The 17750-nt window shown below is 41.5% G+C and overlaps 1 protein-coding gene across 2 annotated transcripts in view; it reads right to left on the reverse strand.

Annotated features, from left to right (window-relative positions):
* macrod1 (mono-ADP ribosylhydrolase 1) overlaps positions 1-17750 on the reverse strand; it is a 149366-nt gene that overhangs the window by 40135 nt on the left and 91481 nt on the right. For both annotated transcript variants that reach the window (XM_085431419.1, XM_085431427.1), the window contains exon 5: positions 10131-10247. In XM_085431419.1, coding sequence (XP_085287545.1) covers positions 10131-10247 — 117 coding nt within the window. The remainder of the gene's footprint in view (positions 1-10130; positions 10248-17750) is intronic.

Raw genomic sequence — 17750 nt, forward strand, 5'->3', positions numbered from 1 at the left:
TATTATTGAACTGCACTACTAAATAAACAGTTATTTTCTTCAGTGAACTGAGCATAACATGCATGTTAGCAACAATAAGAAGAGCAGTCTGAGACAGCATTCCTTTGCCAAGGCTAAAAAAAATCCCCCCCACATCCTCCACGTATGGAGTTCCTGGATCCACAAGTATATATTTTTTGAGAACATCAAGATGTCTCCGAATTTTCCTTTCTCCAGACTGATATATGATGAAAAACGTCCAATTTACCCTCAAAATAGTAGAGAATCCTTCCTTCATCAGAATAATTATCCAGACTGACTTCAAAAGTTAATTACTTCTAACACTTAATTTATACTTCTGCAGTGAATATATGAAGATCCTACGCCAGGGTCAACATTTATATCTGTGCAGGCTGCATCAATAGCAACGGTTGCTTACATTTCTAGAGAGGAGCACGCCAGGTCACACCTTAGGTTGCTTCAGAAAGATCTGTGGTTAGAATGTACCTGAAACACTGATTTATTACAGAAGTATACATTCACTGGTAGTTGGTCCAGTTCCCACCTGTGATAAAATTTTTTTATGTGAATCCATCCCCAACTTTTTTCCAGATCACAGAATAAAAAAAACCAATCATACAGCCACCTCGGTTTAGATCCAAGTTACAGTCAAAACATAATCATGAGCTGTGATTTACTGTATGCTCAGATATATTCTGAAAGTAATTATGCACAGTTGCTACAGTAACAGTAAAGACTAGATTTTATTCAGAATAATGAGTAGATGCAATCAAATTACTCCCACCTCATTAGATAAGTTTTGCTTTTTTGTGTTTTTTTTAGTTTGGCTCTGTTGATTAATGAGGGAGAAACTTGCTGATTCTGCACAAACATTTTTCCCGTCTACCCAACATCAGCCGTCGCTGTAGCGTCTGCATACAGTGCGAAAAAATGGATGTAACAGCCGCATTTTATCATCTTGCTAGTGGTTAAATTTCTCTAAACTGTCATTACAAGAACATGCACACACGCTGAGCGTGTAACACGTTAGTTTATGATATGTAAAGAAGAAATTTAACACTGCCTGCAGATGAATGTTAGGCATGCAATGTGAATTAATGGCTGTCATTACCCTGTGGCTACGCATTCCAGTGACGTATTGTGTGTTTGCTTCGTTAGGTGTCTTTACACAATACGATGCCAACTTTAGACTTTTCAAAGTTTTATGAGAATTCATTTCAAACATTTTAAGCTACTGTGTTCACAGACAGAATGACACACATACAAACCCTAGTTAATACATAACCGCTTTGGTTTAGGTAATTAAAGGACACATTTTTTTTCATCATGTTTTGGGCTACAGCTCCATAGGGCTCCATTCATTCATGAGCACCCACGATGCAGCCAGAAGCTCAGAAAGTGGAAGTTTTCCTAATTAGAAATCACAAAATGTCAATTTTTATATGCATCTACTGTGACGTGAATAACACAAACAAAAATCTGAAATATTTGTTTTTATTGTTGGCCTTGAGCCAGGCATTGATGATTAACATAGTTTCACTGTAAAATCTTTATTTGTTAAGGAGCCAGTAACCACAGTGGTCAGTGGATAAAAAAAAAGAAAACACTTCTTTATGAATGCAACTGGTTTGAAATACAAATGCTGTCTTTAAGAGAACAATATTTAATCAGTGCTGCATCTGAAACCGTCTCCAAAGTCGGAGATGGTTTCAGCAGGCTCCTCTTGTTGCAAAGCGCCAATGTTCCTGCGGTTTTATCTCATTTTCCGCCCGAGAATACTGTAGCGCTTATCAGATCAATTAGAATACGATGCTAAGAAGCTACTTTCATCAAAATGTAAAAACACAATTCTGTCTGACCTAATTATAATACAAGAGCCTTTTCCCGAGGCGCTTTTATGAAACATACCGCTTTACTTATTTTATAAAGGCGCTGTCACACGGTGGAATCTTTTTGCTAAAACAATAATAAAGTGACAGAACAACATAATGAAATGAAACGGCACAGACAGGTAGGATGGGAAGCGGGGAGTAACACGGGAGAAGAAAAGCTAAATAAATTTTGCATGCGCCTTGCAAATTCAGCCTGCAAAGATGCAGCGGGAGACTGTGTGTGTGTGTGTGCCTGCTCTCTCTCATAAGTGGGCGTTACACTGGCATAAGCCTTAAGAGAACTTGACTGAGTGCCATCCGGTGACACCCGCTTTTCTTTTTGTCTACCGTTCCAGCTTTTTTCCTGCTTATTGCCATCACCCTCCTCTTTTTTTGGCTTTGTCTCTATCCCCTCCCCTTCTCTCCTCCTGTGGCCTCACACCATTCTTACCTGGGAGGCCACGAGTCGCTGCTTCTGCTTTTCATACTTAACAGCCACCCATTCGTCCATCTTTTTACCTCCCCTCCCCTTTCACTCCCTCTTCTCATACCTCCATCTGTCCCTCGCCTTTCTTTATCTGCCTTTAAAGCAGGAGGCAGGAAAAAGGCTAGCGGGTCCTTTGTGTGCCCGGCCTCAGTTTGTGCTCAGCCAAGCAGACACAGCTCTTAAATCCAGGCCTGGGTTTTTGGCACAATAGGAAGGCTCAGGTCTTGTAAAAGGCCCTATGGTTCTCCCTGTCTCTTTCCACCTTTCCCTGAAAAAGACAGAGGGGCGGTTATTCTAAACAGGAGGACGAGAGTGTATGGAAAAGGGGGAACAAGATGCAGATGCTTAAAAGAGCGGACATAATTCTCTTCATCAAAGTGCAGCAGCAAAGATGTTCTTTACTCTTTTCACTCCCACTATCCAACTTCCCTTCCCCGAGCCAAGCAACACTGGAGCCTTATTTTTTTCCCTTCCCTTATTCTCCTTCAAGGCGAATGAATTAACTGAATGAATTAACACCAAGGCGGCTGCTGCTGTGATCATCATCATCGCGTTCCTCCTCATCAGCAGCAGTTTTGACGGAGCTTTTTAACACCTATAAGGATCGCACTGCTGACACTGAGGCAGGAAGAAGCAAAGATGTCGACAACCTTATCAGGAAAAGCAAAAAAGAGAGGAGAAAAAAACCACTCATCAAGTAGCAAGGTATCACAGTCAGGCTGCTACAGTCTTTAGCCCAGAGCCTTGTCAAGTCTCTTGGCACTACTAAAGAAACCTTACTGCTGATGATGATAGGAACAGTGGAGGGGGAGGTGAGATGTGGAGGAGAAAGCAAAGGCGGAGGGAGGACGAAAAGAAGAACCAAATTTAGGAGTGAGGAAAAAGGGGGGAAAGAGGAAGGGTGAAAAGGTATAAAGGTGAGAAAGACGATGAGAAGAGCGCAGGGAAACAAGGTGTTTAAGTTGTTGATCACGACGGGGGAGAAGCACCGCATCTTCAAAGAAAGAGAAACAGACAGGGCAACATTTGAAGCAAGAAGATGGAGGTCTGAGAGGAGAAGAAGAGGGGGAGTCCGGGAGAGCTGCAGTGAGGATTTTAATTAGCGGTAATTGGCCACCGAGGGAACAGAAATTGGAGACGGGAGGCAGGAAGAGAAGAGAGGGGTGCATAACAGCCAGTTTTTGACAGAGTGATATCTCTCTTGCTTTATGCCTCTCTATTTCCTTCAGTCCTTTTTCTGTCTGATCTTTTCCAGATCCATCTCACTCTCCCTCCATCTTTTTCCACCTCCAACTGTGCGATTCCCACTTTCCCCAAACAGTATCTTTTACTTTCAGCCAATTTCCCCAAAACACAAGACAATATACTGTGCTGTATTTGGCACAAGAGACACCAGAAAGTAATATCTGCAAGTAATACTAAAAAGTTTACCACGGTTTACTGAGGCGCAGGATACATTAAAAGTGTTATTTGGGGGGAGGGGCTGGGATCTAGAAAAAAAAGGTGTGATAAATATGTGTAGGACCTACATTTAAAATGAGCCGTTCTGTGATTAACTTGGTGCAAATTCAGGCTCATATTTACAAATGTATGTTAATTGTGTTTCCACAGGAAGTAGTTGCACCTGTACAAGTTGCAATAAGTTTCACAACTCGACCCTTAAAAATCTAAAGCTGTAGCAGATTTCAATTTGGCAGACAACTCCTTTGAGGTTGTCTCCTTATGAAGTCCTGGACCAATTTAAGCTCTCCCATTCTGGCCGTTTCCAATTGTGCATTTGCAGCGCACACTCCAGCAACCCTTGAACTTTCATTTTGGGGTGGAGAAGCAAGCCACAGTGAGCTACACTGCCTTCAGGTTTGAACACTGTAAGAGTCTGTCTTGTAGCTAGAAAAGCATATAGTTTCACCTGTAATGATTCTACACATGAAGATTGGATAAATTGATGAGTGGTTGCTGGAGATGCTGGCTGTCACCTGTTGAAATCAGGTGCATCTACCTCCTTGTGATTGCTTTGGTTGCTAGGAGATTACCAAATTGCCCATGTTTGCATGGAAGATGGTGACCTGTCTGCAAATACTCACTAGCTTGAGATATACTGGAAAAAATTGCCTTTTAAGTAGAAGTTGTTCTTTATCACCACACATTTCAAAAAGACACAACTTTTAGTTTCAGGGAAACGCTCTACATTTCTAGTTAAAGTTACACTTTTCTTAGTTTTACTTCCACTTCGTGGGTAGTTCGCAAACATCTGCTAAGTACAGGTGACTGAAGCCATCTGCTAGTGCTTGTGTTGGAGGTTACTGACAACAGCCAGCAGTCTCCCACTGTCAGAGAAGACACATTTTTCCCCACTGATCAGTGGTTTCTAAACCTGTGCACCTGAGACCTTACATTGGTACTAGCTCTAGCCTGCTGGACCCAAACAGCTGCTAAACAGTTACAGTTTAACATGTAGTAAAGATGCATCTTTCCACAATAAACAAGATAGTTTTAGCCTTAATTGTAACTTCAGGTCAGCTCATCTTGAAATAATCTTGATGCTCTGGACCTACTGGAGTGAAAATAAGAAATACAGTTTAACATTTTTAGCTTGTTTTCTGAAATAATTACTTATTGGACATTTACACTGCTTCAACTGATCTCAAAGGAAAACAGGACTGTCAGGTATTAGCTGTGATAGCATGGCACTTACCACTGAGATCTGGGAACACAGAAACATTGCTGAAAACAGATACAAGTGGGAAACAAACAGAAGCTGCCATTTTATCTAGAAGTACAACTCAAAGTGAGTTCAACTGAAAAATGTAGGAGGCCACTGCAGATAAGTATGCTGTGCTCAGACTGATGTTTACAGGTAGGTAAAAGGCGCTGATATTACTCTTCACCTGCACAGCTGTTTGCTTTCAGCCTGGGTCATTAAACTATTTGGTGATTTTCCACAGTCTGACATTTTTATATATTTTTCCCCTTTCAAATTGTATTACTCTGCTGCCCAGACTGCGCTACATTACATTCACAGAAAGCTATTAGGCAGTAGAGCTGGCTGCTTGTTGTCTTTATTTGGAGTCTTGTTTTGTAATTTCATAATCATCCAGATCTTAACTCCAAATGTCAAAAATGTTTATTTTTTTAATTTGCAAACAATTTGGGAGGTTTAAGAGTGGTTCTGTAAAAACCCTCCACTTTACCAGATAATCTGGGCTGAACATCGGTGTCTGTGAGTCTCAGAGCAGTTTTCTCCTCCAAAGGTTGACAGGAGTGAATCAGGGTTAAATGTGCCCAAAACCCCTGCTGTCTGAGCCTCTAGCTCTCTTTATTGACATCACTAAAGCCAAGGGGTGCTTTTTCTAACGGGGAAGTTGCCAGTTGTGTTATCTTTTGACCCACCCTCCTGCACCTTCTGTCCCCAGTGCTGTATCTCTGTGTGTTTAGCAGTGGGAGTAGAGCTGGCTGGGGAACAAGTTAGCAGGGTTACAGCTGTGTTTATCGGTACACAGGTGAGCTCAGGGCCATGAGTCGCCCAGACAACACGCTGGCCCAGGCTCCCTTGTCTGGCAACTGCAAAAAAAATAAAATAAATAAATAGAAGAAAAAGGCAAAAGAAAAAAGAGAGGAAAAAAAAACATTTGCACACACCTACACATGTGCAGAAGCATCTTACAGCATCTAACGGGCTCACAAGTGAGCAGCGCACACAAACAGGAGGCTCCTCTCCTAATCGAGTCCTAATTACAGTGGCTCATATGCCTCAAAGCTGACAGTTTCTGATTTAACTGCCTTTACATTTTGGCTGAGATTTGACTCCGACCTGGGCCAGCTGTCATTTATCAGCTTCCCCGAATTGCACGCAACTGTTGCTAAACAGCAGCAGTAGTGTGGCATGCACTCTGGGTGTTGCTAGGTTACGATACCAGGCTGCTGATGGCTAAGTGGCTGCGGGATCATCGATGGACACTCTGCATAGAGGGCTGACAGCAGGTCTTCTGGACCATTTGGCAACTTGTGAGTCAGATGCTCTTGAAATCCCACATCTGGTGGCAAGCCCATACAAATCAAGATCAAAGTGCTGCCTTTGAGACCGAGCCCATCTCTCAACCTTTCTGCCTCTCTCCTGTCGAGTTTCATTTTCATTTCTCTCTCTTCAGCTGTTCCTCTGCCTTCACGCATTCCTCTGCCTGCTTTGTCATCCCTCCTTTGCTTTCCCTCTGTTGTTGCTGTCTTGACTCGCTCGCCCTCCTGCTGAGAGGTAATCAAGCCCTGTTGTGAGTGTTTAAGCATTGGAGCAGACGCACGTTGAATTATTCTCAGGACTTAATATTTTGTCTGGGAGGGGAGAACCAGCCTCCTTACCACATGCTGGGTAAAGGCCACGCACACATAAGTGCAACACCGAGAAGGTGTGTGCGTGGATGTGCGCGCACACACACCCACACATGGTTAGTCAGTGAGTCAGTGAGTCAGAAAGTTGTCAGTCACACAGATCTCATGCTGACAGAGTTACAGGTACCAGACTGATAGGACCTGACAGGCAGACCCCACCGCGTGCAAGGATATACTGCACTGGCACAGCGTATCCACCAACACATGAGCGAACGCAGCCTGTGAAACAGGCTGTATGACTAAGTACAGGAGAGCAAAACAAATGCACACAATTGCACATAAATATGCACTCATAAAAAACCCAGTGACAAGCAGCCAAGCATCCGCTAACACGCACACAAAAATGACAGCTAACATCCTCAAAGTTAAACAAGTGAACCAACAAAGGAGAACAGACAATGTAAGAACTCATCTCCCCCTAATTCCCTTCAGTCTTCAGCTCCTCTCACATCTCTCCTCTCCTCTACGCCACTTCATTTATTTCTTCCTCTCTCCAACTCTTTCCTTATCTATCTTTCCTACTCCTGCGCTCCATTCTGCCTTGAGCTCGCCTTTATCAGCGCTTCTTCTCCTTTTTTTCCCCCCTCTCTTCTTTCCTTTTCTCTGCCACTGTGAACTTAAACTCTCAGTAGAACCAGAAGCTGATATCACACAGCCTCAGTGCTGCTTTAATCTCACTCGGAAAAAAAACACCGACGCACGCTCACACCTGGGTGGCCGTTATAATGCTCAAAGCTTGGCTACTGCATTATTTCCATACCTATTAGTGTCATGCTCCTTTGCAGCTCCACACCCCCAGATGTCTTTCATTTCCCCCCCTACCTCAATCTAAATTGCCTCAAGTGATGTCATCACTATAAGATAGTTTATCAGATTTTCCTCAGCTCACTCCTGAGCCACAAACACATCCAACCTTCTCTCCATATTTAGCAGTAGTCCCCCAAAGCTGTGAACAGACTGTGATAAAAATCAGCGGAGTTCTCCTTTAAAATATCCCATTTAGAATAATGAAGGTATTACAGTTACCTCTCTTTGCCACACTTTTAGTTTTTGTCATCTTTTGCATAAACCTTTAGCACTATAGTCCCACGCAGAGCTGATATTAGCCAATTAGTTGCCAATCTGAGTTTCACTTGTGGTTTTTTGGTGTTTCAAGCAGTTAAGCTGATAAAGATGCAAGACTGGTAAAGAGGCAGGACTCTAAAAAGAACAGGTGAGCCAACCTAGAAAACAACTAAATGAATGTTTGTCTATAGTGGCCGGTAAACCTCTTGACATTTGTGAGCAAAATGGCCCAAAAACACTCCTTGATCTAAAGCCAGAAGAAGGTAAATATGTTTGGCTTTGAGGCAAAAAGCCCAATTATTAGCTAAGCAATGCTAACACACTAAACGTGCACTAAACCGAGAAATAATCCATCAATTTTTTTTGCCATTTTTAACATTCAAGGCTGTGATTTGATCAGGCAAGAATATTAGAGAGAGATTATTGGAGATCACCTGAATCGCCTGGGTTTTTCAGCGAGCCAATAACTCTATATCAAATTACCCTGCTCCGCCTCGCAGAAATGTAACCAGACAGAAAGATACGAGCAACTGTGACTGGTCCTCTTGGTAATGATGCACTGTGTATGCATGTAAATTGATCTGTGCAAAGAAATGTTCTCTTGTGAAACAAAATGTAATATTTTATGTGTTTATTGTACAGTATGTGGTTATATCTAAATGCACGCAGTAGCCTGAAACATGTACAGTATAGTATATATCTTCAATGTCTGAAGATGCTGTTGACCACCGATCAACAAACTTTTTCTATATTTTTTTTAGTAAAAACTTCCATAAAATGATCTTTAATTTAGCAAGATTTATTCTTGTCCCTTAACTATATGTCTGTTTTCTTATTGTCTTCTCTGTTATGCTAATAATTTCATCTCAGTAAGACCTCAGTAGACACATCAGCTGAAGGCCAGATGCGTCTCTCAGGTCCTGTGTCAGGACTTTCTTAAGAACATGACTTTCAGATACTTTTCATCTGCTGTGGATATTTTTTTTAGACCTGACACTTCTTCTTTTGTCCTCCACTTGTCCATTTTTCCTCATTTTATAAGGACACATTCTGAGATATGCCACGTTTTCAGTTAATAGCTCTTGGGAATCACCTTGTTGGTGCAAAAACATTATTTTATGTCTGTCAAGCTGTTTTATAGTCTGCATTATTCCTCAAATTCAACTAAAGAAATGGGAACAAATTATGCTTTTTTTGACAGGTTGCTTGTAACAAAGTGCCTAAAGATACCATTTAAAATGGTCTGTCATATGTGGACAACGCGTAAGATAGGTGCTCCTTTTTTATTCTTGAATGGTTTATGGGTCAATTTGGTTTACCAAAAAAGCAAAAATTCCCATGAAAACCAAAAATTAGTGGTGAAAAAGTGTAAAAAGAACTTCAGAAAGCCCAGAGAAACAGAGAAAGTCTGGCTCCTTGGAAGGAAAATATAAAGAAAGGGGTGGTGTGGCTCAAGACTTTTGCACAGTACCGTACTTCAAGCTATCACAAAAAAGCTCGTCTAAGACAGTTCAGGCTGTGTTGACGATCAAGCTTGTTAAAATGATAGAAACTCAGATTTTTGGCTTATATACTGTATCCCCACAAAGGTTTGCTTAAAATATAAAGATATTAGGACTGGCTCCAAACTTTAAGGGAGTATTTTTATAGCAAAAAAATAACACAAATAAATATATTATAGTTATTGGGACATAAATAAGCCTCTAACTGTGTTTTTCAGGGTTTTTAAAATTAAATTAAATGGCTAAAATAAAATAAAGTGACTGTCAGCTTTTGTGATTTATGTAAATGCAGAGTTCTGATCTCCTACTTAATTAAATGTCTTGTAGATATGAAGAAAGTTGGAGGAGAACACCTAGAAAAGTGCCTCCTGTCATGTTGACCCTACAGTTTCATCACATTACACAAGCAGCAGTGGAGTGCCACTTAATAATTGAGTTCCATTTACTCTGCTATAAATGGAACTCAGTGATACATCCGAGTTTGTGCTGCTGCTCGGGTTTGAGGTAAAGAGGGGAAACTGAGCTACTTTAAGACCTCTCTAAGAGAAAAAAATGCACAAGTTATTTAAACTAATTCGTTAAAAGAGGAAATTGTTGATATTAAGACAGCACCAATTCCTTATTAAAAGCCATTTTTTAAATTCATGAAGCAGTTTAACCTTCGTTTTTCTAGAAAGACTCAACAGTGCAACTCTTTTTCCACATCATCCTGCATCCCTGTTACACTTTCCCACACATTCACACCTGGAAGCTGTCCAGCAGAAACACATGGAAGCAGCCTCACCGGAGCTGCTAGAAGTTACACAAACACTTTATACTCACACTTTGCAGGAAGGCGGTAGCCGCAGGTAATCTTGGCCTCTCCTGTCTTACAGCCGTTGAGCGAAGCACACTCCTTTTTTAGCATGGGACCAGCAGCGCGGTGGATCGCTCCGTCCACTGGAAAGGAGACGACAGGAGATTTTAAAAAGTTGGCCTACTTATGTGAATCCCCTGCAATCTCACTAATTACAGCAGCCAGAGTGTGGTTTGAAGTCCAGCAGACACTTTTACTGGAGTCGAGGCTTAGTGCTAAAAGGACCTGGATAATGTTGGTATTAGCGGTGAACGCTTGAATTTCCAGGCTTCTGCAGGTTACTAACTTTTCACCCCTAATCCTGCTTGCATCTGTCTCTCTACATGTCAGTCTATTTAATGGATTTTAAGGCTATTGCCTTCCTTAATTACTTGATTTAATGTGTTATTAAGGACTCAGCTGACTTTGACTTTTTGGGCAATTACTCTTTATTAATTAAATTTTCATAAATCTACATAATATTCATAAATGTGTATCTGTCTTTGATCCCCACCACATCTAAAGACCGTGACTGTGTTCATTTCCAGGAGGGCAATGATGCGGCTGAAGCAATTTTACAGCTGTGCCAATTACATTTTCAGACAGAATCTATGCACCCCTTGCAGTCAGACTTATTTCTTCAAAGTTCATTTTGATACAGTTTTATTATTATGATTTGCAGCATTATGAAAGCGAGAAAGAAGAATTTAATGCGTCTAATTCACACTTCAAGGAAAAAAAGCACTAAAAATATCAAACTTCAACAAATGAGCTTTTAAAATCATGTAAAACAATAATCCATCCACAGAGACACTATAACAGTAACCGTAATAACGTAGATTTTCTGTGATTTGATTGACTCATTGATCACTGATCAGCTGGGGTGAAGAGGAGGAATAAGCTGGAGGTCCAACCAAGTCTTCCAGAAATTACATTTACATATTCCCATTTTTCAGCATTCAGGTTCTTCTGTGGCGTTTTTACATTTCTTTTATTAACATATCGTGAAACCTTTTGGGACATTGTGGTTCACGGGCTTTAGCTTAACAGCCGAGGCCAACAGAGCACCCACGGGTGGTTTTTAATGAAAGTAAAACACCTGTTTGCTGAAAACATATTTCATTTGTTTGAATAATGATGACTAATGCTATTCTATGCTTTCTAATGATTTTGGGAAAGATCACGATTATCCTTAGATAAAAGTCAAGAGTGAGGAAAACCTCAGGAAATGCTCACCTAATTTACTGACTATAAATCACTTCATTATTTTTTACCAAACATTTTAAAACATAGTTGTCCCAAACCTTGTGATACATAACTGTACTCAAGTCAGTACTTTGAGGTGCGTAGGCATGGTCAGGTCAATCCAGTGAAGTTCAAAGCGAGCATCAGAATGAGGAAGAAAGGTGATTAAAGTGACTTTGAACGTTGGTGCCAGACGTGCTGCCCCAAATATTTCAGAAACTGTTGCTCTACTGGGATTTTCACACAGATCCCTCTCTAGTGTTTACAGAAAATATTGTTTTTTTAAGTTAAATATTCAGTGAAAATCAGTTCTCTGGGCAAAAAAGCCCTGTTGATACTAGAGGAGAATGGTCAGACTGCTCTAAGCTGATAGGAAGGCAGTAGTAAGTCAAACAACCACTCATTAAAACCTAGATATACAGAAGAGCATCTCTGATTGCACAACACATGGAGTAGAGCAGCAGAAGACCACACCGGGTGTAACCACTGTCAGCTAAGAAAAGGAGACTGAGACTACAATTCACACAGGCTCACCAAGACTAAAAAGATTTGAAAAGTATCTCCTGGTTTAATGAGTTTTGATTTCTGCTGCAACATTCAGATGACAGGGTCACAATTTAGCATGAACACCATTAAACATTAATCCATGTGCCTTTATCAACAGCTCAGGCTACTGGTAGTGTAATTGAGGTAAGGGAGACTTTCTCAGCACACTCTGGCCCCCTTAGCACCAATTAAGCATCAGTGAAACACCACAGCCTGTCTCTGCGTTTTTGCCGACCATGTTCATCCCTTTATGACCACAGTGTGCCCATCTTATAACTGCTGCGTCCAGCAGGATACACATCGTGTCACAAAGGTAAAATCATCCGAAACTTGTTTACTCAACATGCCAATGAGACATGACACTACACTCAGGCCTCAACAGTTAGCAAATCTCAATCCAATAGAGCACGTTTGGGAAGTGGTAGAATAGAAGATTCACGTCGTGGATATGCAGCCCACAAATCTGCAGCAACTGTCTGATGTTGTCATGTCAAAAATGACCAAAATGTGTGAGGAATGTTTCCAGCAGCTTGTTGAATAAATGATGAATTAATACAGCTATGAAGGCTAAAGGGTTACAACCCAGTACTAGCAAGGTGTACCTAATAAAGTGTACAGTGGGTGTATACTCTAAATCAGGTGTGTAAAACATAAAACCCTGTGTTTCTATATGTTTTACAGCTTTTCCTGCAGATAAAGACCTCCCCCACAGATATTCATACTACACCAAAGTAATTGGTGGTGTAGGTATTAGTTAAATCAGGGGTGTCAAACTCCAGGCCTCAAGGGCCAGTGTCCTGCAGGTTTTAGATGCGTCCTTGATCCAACACGACTGATTTAAATGGCTAAATTACCTCCTCAACATGTCTTGAAGTTCTCCAGAGGCCTGGTAATGAACTAATCATTTGATTCATGTGTGTTGACCCAGGTCGATATCTAAAACCTGCAGGACACCGGCCCTCGAGGCCTGGAGTTTGACACCCCTGAGTTAAATAGTTCAATGACAGAAAAGTTCCTGTTTTTCAATGTCTACTAGAAATTTTACACTTTGTTGTTTTATAAAACAAAAACATGCAACACTGTAACTTTACCCATTCATCATGTAGAAAAACTAAGATGCACTGTTGAAATTGCACTTCTTTATCTTATATTGAGATATGAGAAAGTGGAGGTTCACTCGTCCGGTCCACTCAAGTTCAAAGTGGGCTGTAAATGGATGTAAAATTAGGTTTTGTTTGTTTTTAAACCAAGAAAAAGTTTCATATGAAAATAAGTAAAATCAGTTCGATGTACTGCAAGAAAGAACAGGTTCTTAGCTTCACCACGGTGGAGGAAGGCCATGGTGATATGAAAGGTAAGCCTTTCACTCACAGTTACAAGTAAGGAACAATATTGTTTGAACCGTGAATGTGTTTTTAGGAGCACATGCAAAAGAAAGACTAGAAAAGCCAGCCTGAGCAGCATCTTATTTTCCCCCCAACAAAGGTCTGCAACACAACATCTGTCAGTTATCTGTGTGTTCTTTGTGCAGCCTCTCCACTCACACACACACCTACACACTGCAAAGATACACCGATGTATTGGAGACCTTGAGCTCAGGTGAAGTCAAGCACAACTTCTTCTAGAGTTAACAACTGCTCTAATTACTATAACTATAAAATTTTGTGGGTTAATAACACACATTGCCCTACCAGCTCGTACTAAAGTGATCTTTTCTACTCTAACATCCACTTTTGGCTTGTTTTACACAGCCACAGCTCTCTTGCAAGGCTAAAATGAGTTGCCAGAAACATTTTAAAATGAAAGCAATGTGTGAAGACTAACTGTGAGCCTAATTTGTTATCAATTTCCAGCTTTGCCAGATTCTAGAAAGCGCTGTTACAGACAGCCGCCCTCCTCTCTCTATAGCAGTGATTCTAGCAGCATGCTACTTTCTACTTCTATTCCACTACATTTTGAGAAGCTTTCACTACATTTATTTTAGAGTGCAGTTACTAATTATATAGTAGATTGAGATTATTAATATCAATTATACATGTAAGGAGAAACTATCCTATCTAAAAACAGACTACACCAAATAGCAATACACACCGATCAGGCACAACATTATGACCACCTGCCTAATATTGTGTCGGTTCCCCTTTGCTGCCAAAACAGCAATGGTCATTGAGGCATGGACTCCACTAGATCACACAAGATGTGCTATGATATCTAACGCCAAGGTGTTAGTAACACATACAGTAAGTCTTGTAAATTTCGAGGTGTCCAGCACATTTCACAGATGCTCGATTGGATTGAGATCTGGGAATCTGGAGGCCAAGTCAGCACCTCAAACTCATTGCTGTGTTCCTTAAACCATTTATGAGCCAGTTTTGCTTTGTGGCAGGGGGCATTATTGTGCTGAAAGAGGCCAGAGCCATCGGGGAATACTATTTCCATGAAAGGGTGTGCATGGTCTGCAACAATGGTTAGGTAGGAGTAACACATGGATGGCACGACCCAAGGTTTCCCAGCAGAGCACTGCCCAAAGCATAGTACATCCTGGTGCGAGGTGTACTATGCTGTAAGTGTAAGTGACTAACACACGCCCGGCCATCGACATGTAAAAAAAAGGAAAACGCGATTGATCAGACCAGGCCACCTGCTTCCATTGCTACGTAGTCCACTTCTGATGCTTACATGCCCTTTGTTAGGACTTTTCGGTGGACAGGGGTCAGCACAGGTACTCAGACTAGTTTGCAGTTATGCAGCCCCATATGCAAAAAACTGCAATGCACTGTGTATTCTGACACTCTTCTACTGAACCAGCATTTTGAGCTACAGTAGCTCTTCTGTTGGATAAGACCCCACGGGCATCAGTGAGCCTTGGGTGTCCATAACTCTGTGAGTGGTTCACCAATGTTCCTTCCTTGGACGGCTTTTGATAGATACTGACCACTGCAGACCGGTAACACCCCACAAGAGTTGCAGTTTGGACACGCTCTGACTCAGCTATCTAACATCACTGTTTGGCCCTTGTCAAACTTACTCAAATCCTTACACTTGCCCATTTGTTCTGCTACTAACACATTAACTTTGAGGTCAAAATGTTCATTTGCTCCCTAATATATCCCACCTTATAGCAGGTGAAGAAATAATTAGTGTTATTAACATCACCTGTCAGTGATCATAATGTTATATTTGATCAATTGAGCAATAACCAACCAATGGAAAAAACATCCATCCATCCATTATACAATTCAGGGTTGTGGGGTCAGGCACTGACGCGAGGAAGGAGGACTGGTTCACCCTGCACAGGTTGCCATTTAAACATGCGCACTATGATAGTTGTCAGCACTTGTTCAAAATAGTTTAATATCATCAGTCCATATGCCAGAGCTCAACACATAGGTCTGGTTCTTATCTGTCTCTCTGTGTACAGACCAGACGTTACGGCGGTGTGTTTCGCTAAACTGAGTGGCTCCAGGCGGGGGCCTGGTGTTATCTGTGTTAAGCTGGCATATTGCTGAAAGGACTAGTACATCCTGGATAGGTTGCCAGTAAATATGTAGACATTTAAACATGTTCATGTGTGTTAATGAAAAGCATCCCTTTAATTCAATTAATCTTTGGTCGTCGTGTATGAGCAACATGTCGTTTTTCTAGAATATTAAATCTAAAGTTTGGATTCTAAATCAACCCAGAATCAGGCACATGTCAGAAATGGATTCGTCACAGCACTGTGACACTTGTCAGCACTGGTTCAAAATAGTTCAATAGCATCAATCCATATGCCAGAGCTCAGCACATTGGCCTGTGGTTCTTATCTGTCTCTCTGCGTACAGACCAGCTGTTACAGCGGTGTGTTTCGCCAAACTGAGGCGCTCCAGGCAGGGGTCTGGTGTTATCTGAACATTATTGTGTTAAGTTGGCATATCGCATGCGGCGCTGAGCCGTGGTGTGCCATGTCATGCTGTGCCATGTTGAACTGGGCCACGCTGTGAGCGAAGCACAAGTGCGAGGTTGTGACAAACAAGTTCTGAACAGTGGCTACCTCCTCAGGGTGCTCAGAAACTAGCTTAGATATGTGTGTATGCGCATGTGAGTGATATATTGTGTGTGTATATCCTTGTCAAAGCATATGTGCAGCTGTGGACACTGTATTTATGAGTGTATTTTCAAGTGTACGTGTGGCGTGTGTGTGATGAGTCCTTGAGGTGACACAAAAATACGCTGCACACCAACTTTGAAGCAGGCCAACTCTGAAAGAGAGAACAAGTGTGATAAGACAGAGAGATGGAAAGGAGAGAAGGGGAGGAGGGGAGGGGAATAAGCAAGAGTAGCAGATGTAAAAATAGTCTGGAGGGAGAAAAAGAAACAAGCAATAAAAACAACATAAAAAAAAGAAAAGGAACTGACTTGGAAATTAAACCAACAATACCTTTTTTTTTTCCATTCGTTGCTGCATGTTTGACAGATACACAAATGTGTATGTGCCTCTCTGTGTGCCTACTAGTGCAAACTGGCCTTTTCCCCTCCAGTCTTTATGAGTGGACTGCATAGCCTTGAGCTACAGCAGTGCTTTTTGACCCAAGTACTGCCCTGCCCTCACTCTTACAAGCTTGCGAATGGAGCTGAAAAACATCCACACTGAGGCTTGCACACACACATGCAGCTACACACTCTAGAGCACATATGCATGGGTGCACATACAGCTTTAAATACAGCTGAATGCCAAAATTAAGGAACACGTGTCCTGGCACAGAAACACTGTTTGGAATACATTTAATTTGGGAGTTTAATGGATGGCGAACTGCTGATTTCCGCTTGTTACAATGACCCCTTACATCAGGCGCAGGGCCAAGGGGGCTGCCGAAATCTGATTTTAGATCCCCGGTGCTAAAGTGTTAGCCTATTACTGGCATGGATGAATGACTGCGCAGGCCTTCTGAGTTCAAGTCCCCAGATCTAAAGCCTTTCTATGAAGTGACCAATCACATTCTTATGTGGCGAGTCACACAGGGACACAAAAAAACCAAAGAGGAAAGAAACACGCCCACGGAGACACACAAAAGATGACTTTTTAATCCCAGAAACCAGCACTTCCTGTCCTTTTAGCTCCAAATAAGATCATTTTAATGTCATGCTCAACATATTTTCTTTCACATGAGTTGCTTTTTCCATTTAGCAAAAGGCAGCTTTGATATTATCATGTTTAAATTAGATTGCTCCTTGCTAAATGGAGATGATAGGAGGCAGACAAAAGAACCTGAACCTGGTGAGTATGGTTAATAAATATCCATACACCTATTTAACCACTCCATGACTCCCACCTCTTTAACACAGACAAGCTATCCCTGTCACTGCACTCACTGAACACAGACCATGTTAGCTTTCTTTCAGTCTACAGTAACTTCTGACTCCATGGGAGCCAGTATAATAGCCCAGCATGAGCACTGCATGCTACTGAGTAGATTCAGACACTGTTCTGTCACTTGAATGGTGCCAGAAATATGAAGGGGGGGAACTCATGAGCAGAGGGGGAAGCAAATGAAAGATGTGCTTGAAGCAAAGCGGCACCAGCAGTACCTTGTCAATGCAGACGGCTATGTAAGAGTCGCTTATGGGCACCAATATCGCTCTAGAAAACAATATGAGTGGATTTGTTGAGTTTCTAGACCAAAATCATTTTTCTGCCAGAAATATTTGCCTTTTTTTAAAAATAGTAGAAAGGCGAACAAAAGAATTGTCTTGCATGTGTTTTCTATGAGTTTCCACCACTATTAGTATTATACTAGTATTCCACACATATAATTTGAGACCAGCATCTATAATGT

Source organism: Copadichromis virginalis, linkage group LG2 (assembly GCF_057382275.1).
Source record: "Copadichromis virginalis isolate Kocher_CV1m ecotype Utaka linkage group LG2, C_Virginalis_male_GT1.1, whole genome shotgun sequence".
In the NCBI taxonomy this organism is placed as follows: domain Eukaryota; kingdom Metazoa; phylum Chordata; class Actinopteri; order Cichliformes; family Cichlidae; genus Copadichromis; species Copadichromis virginalis.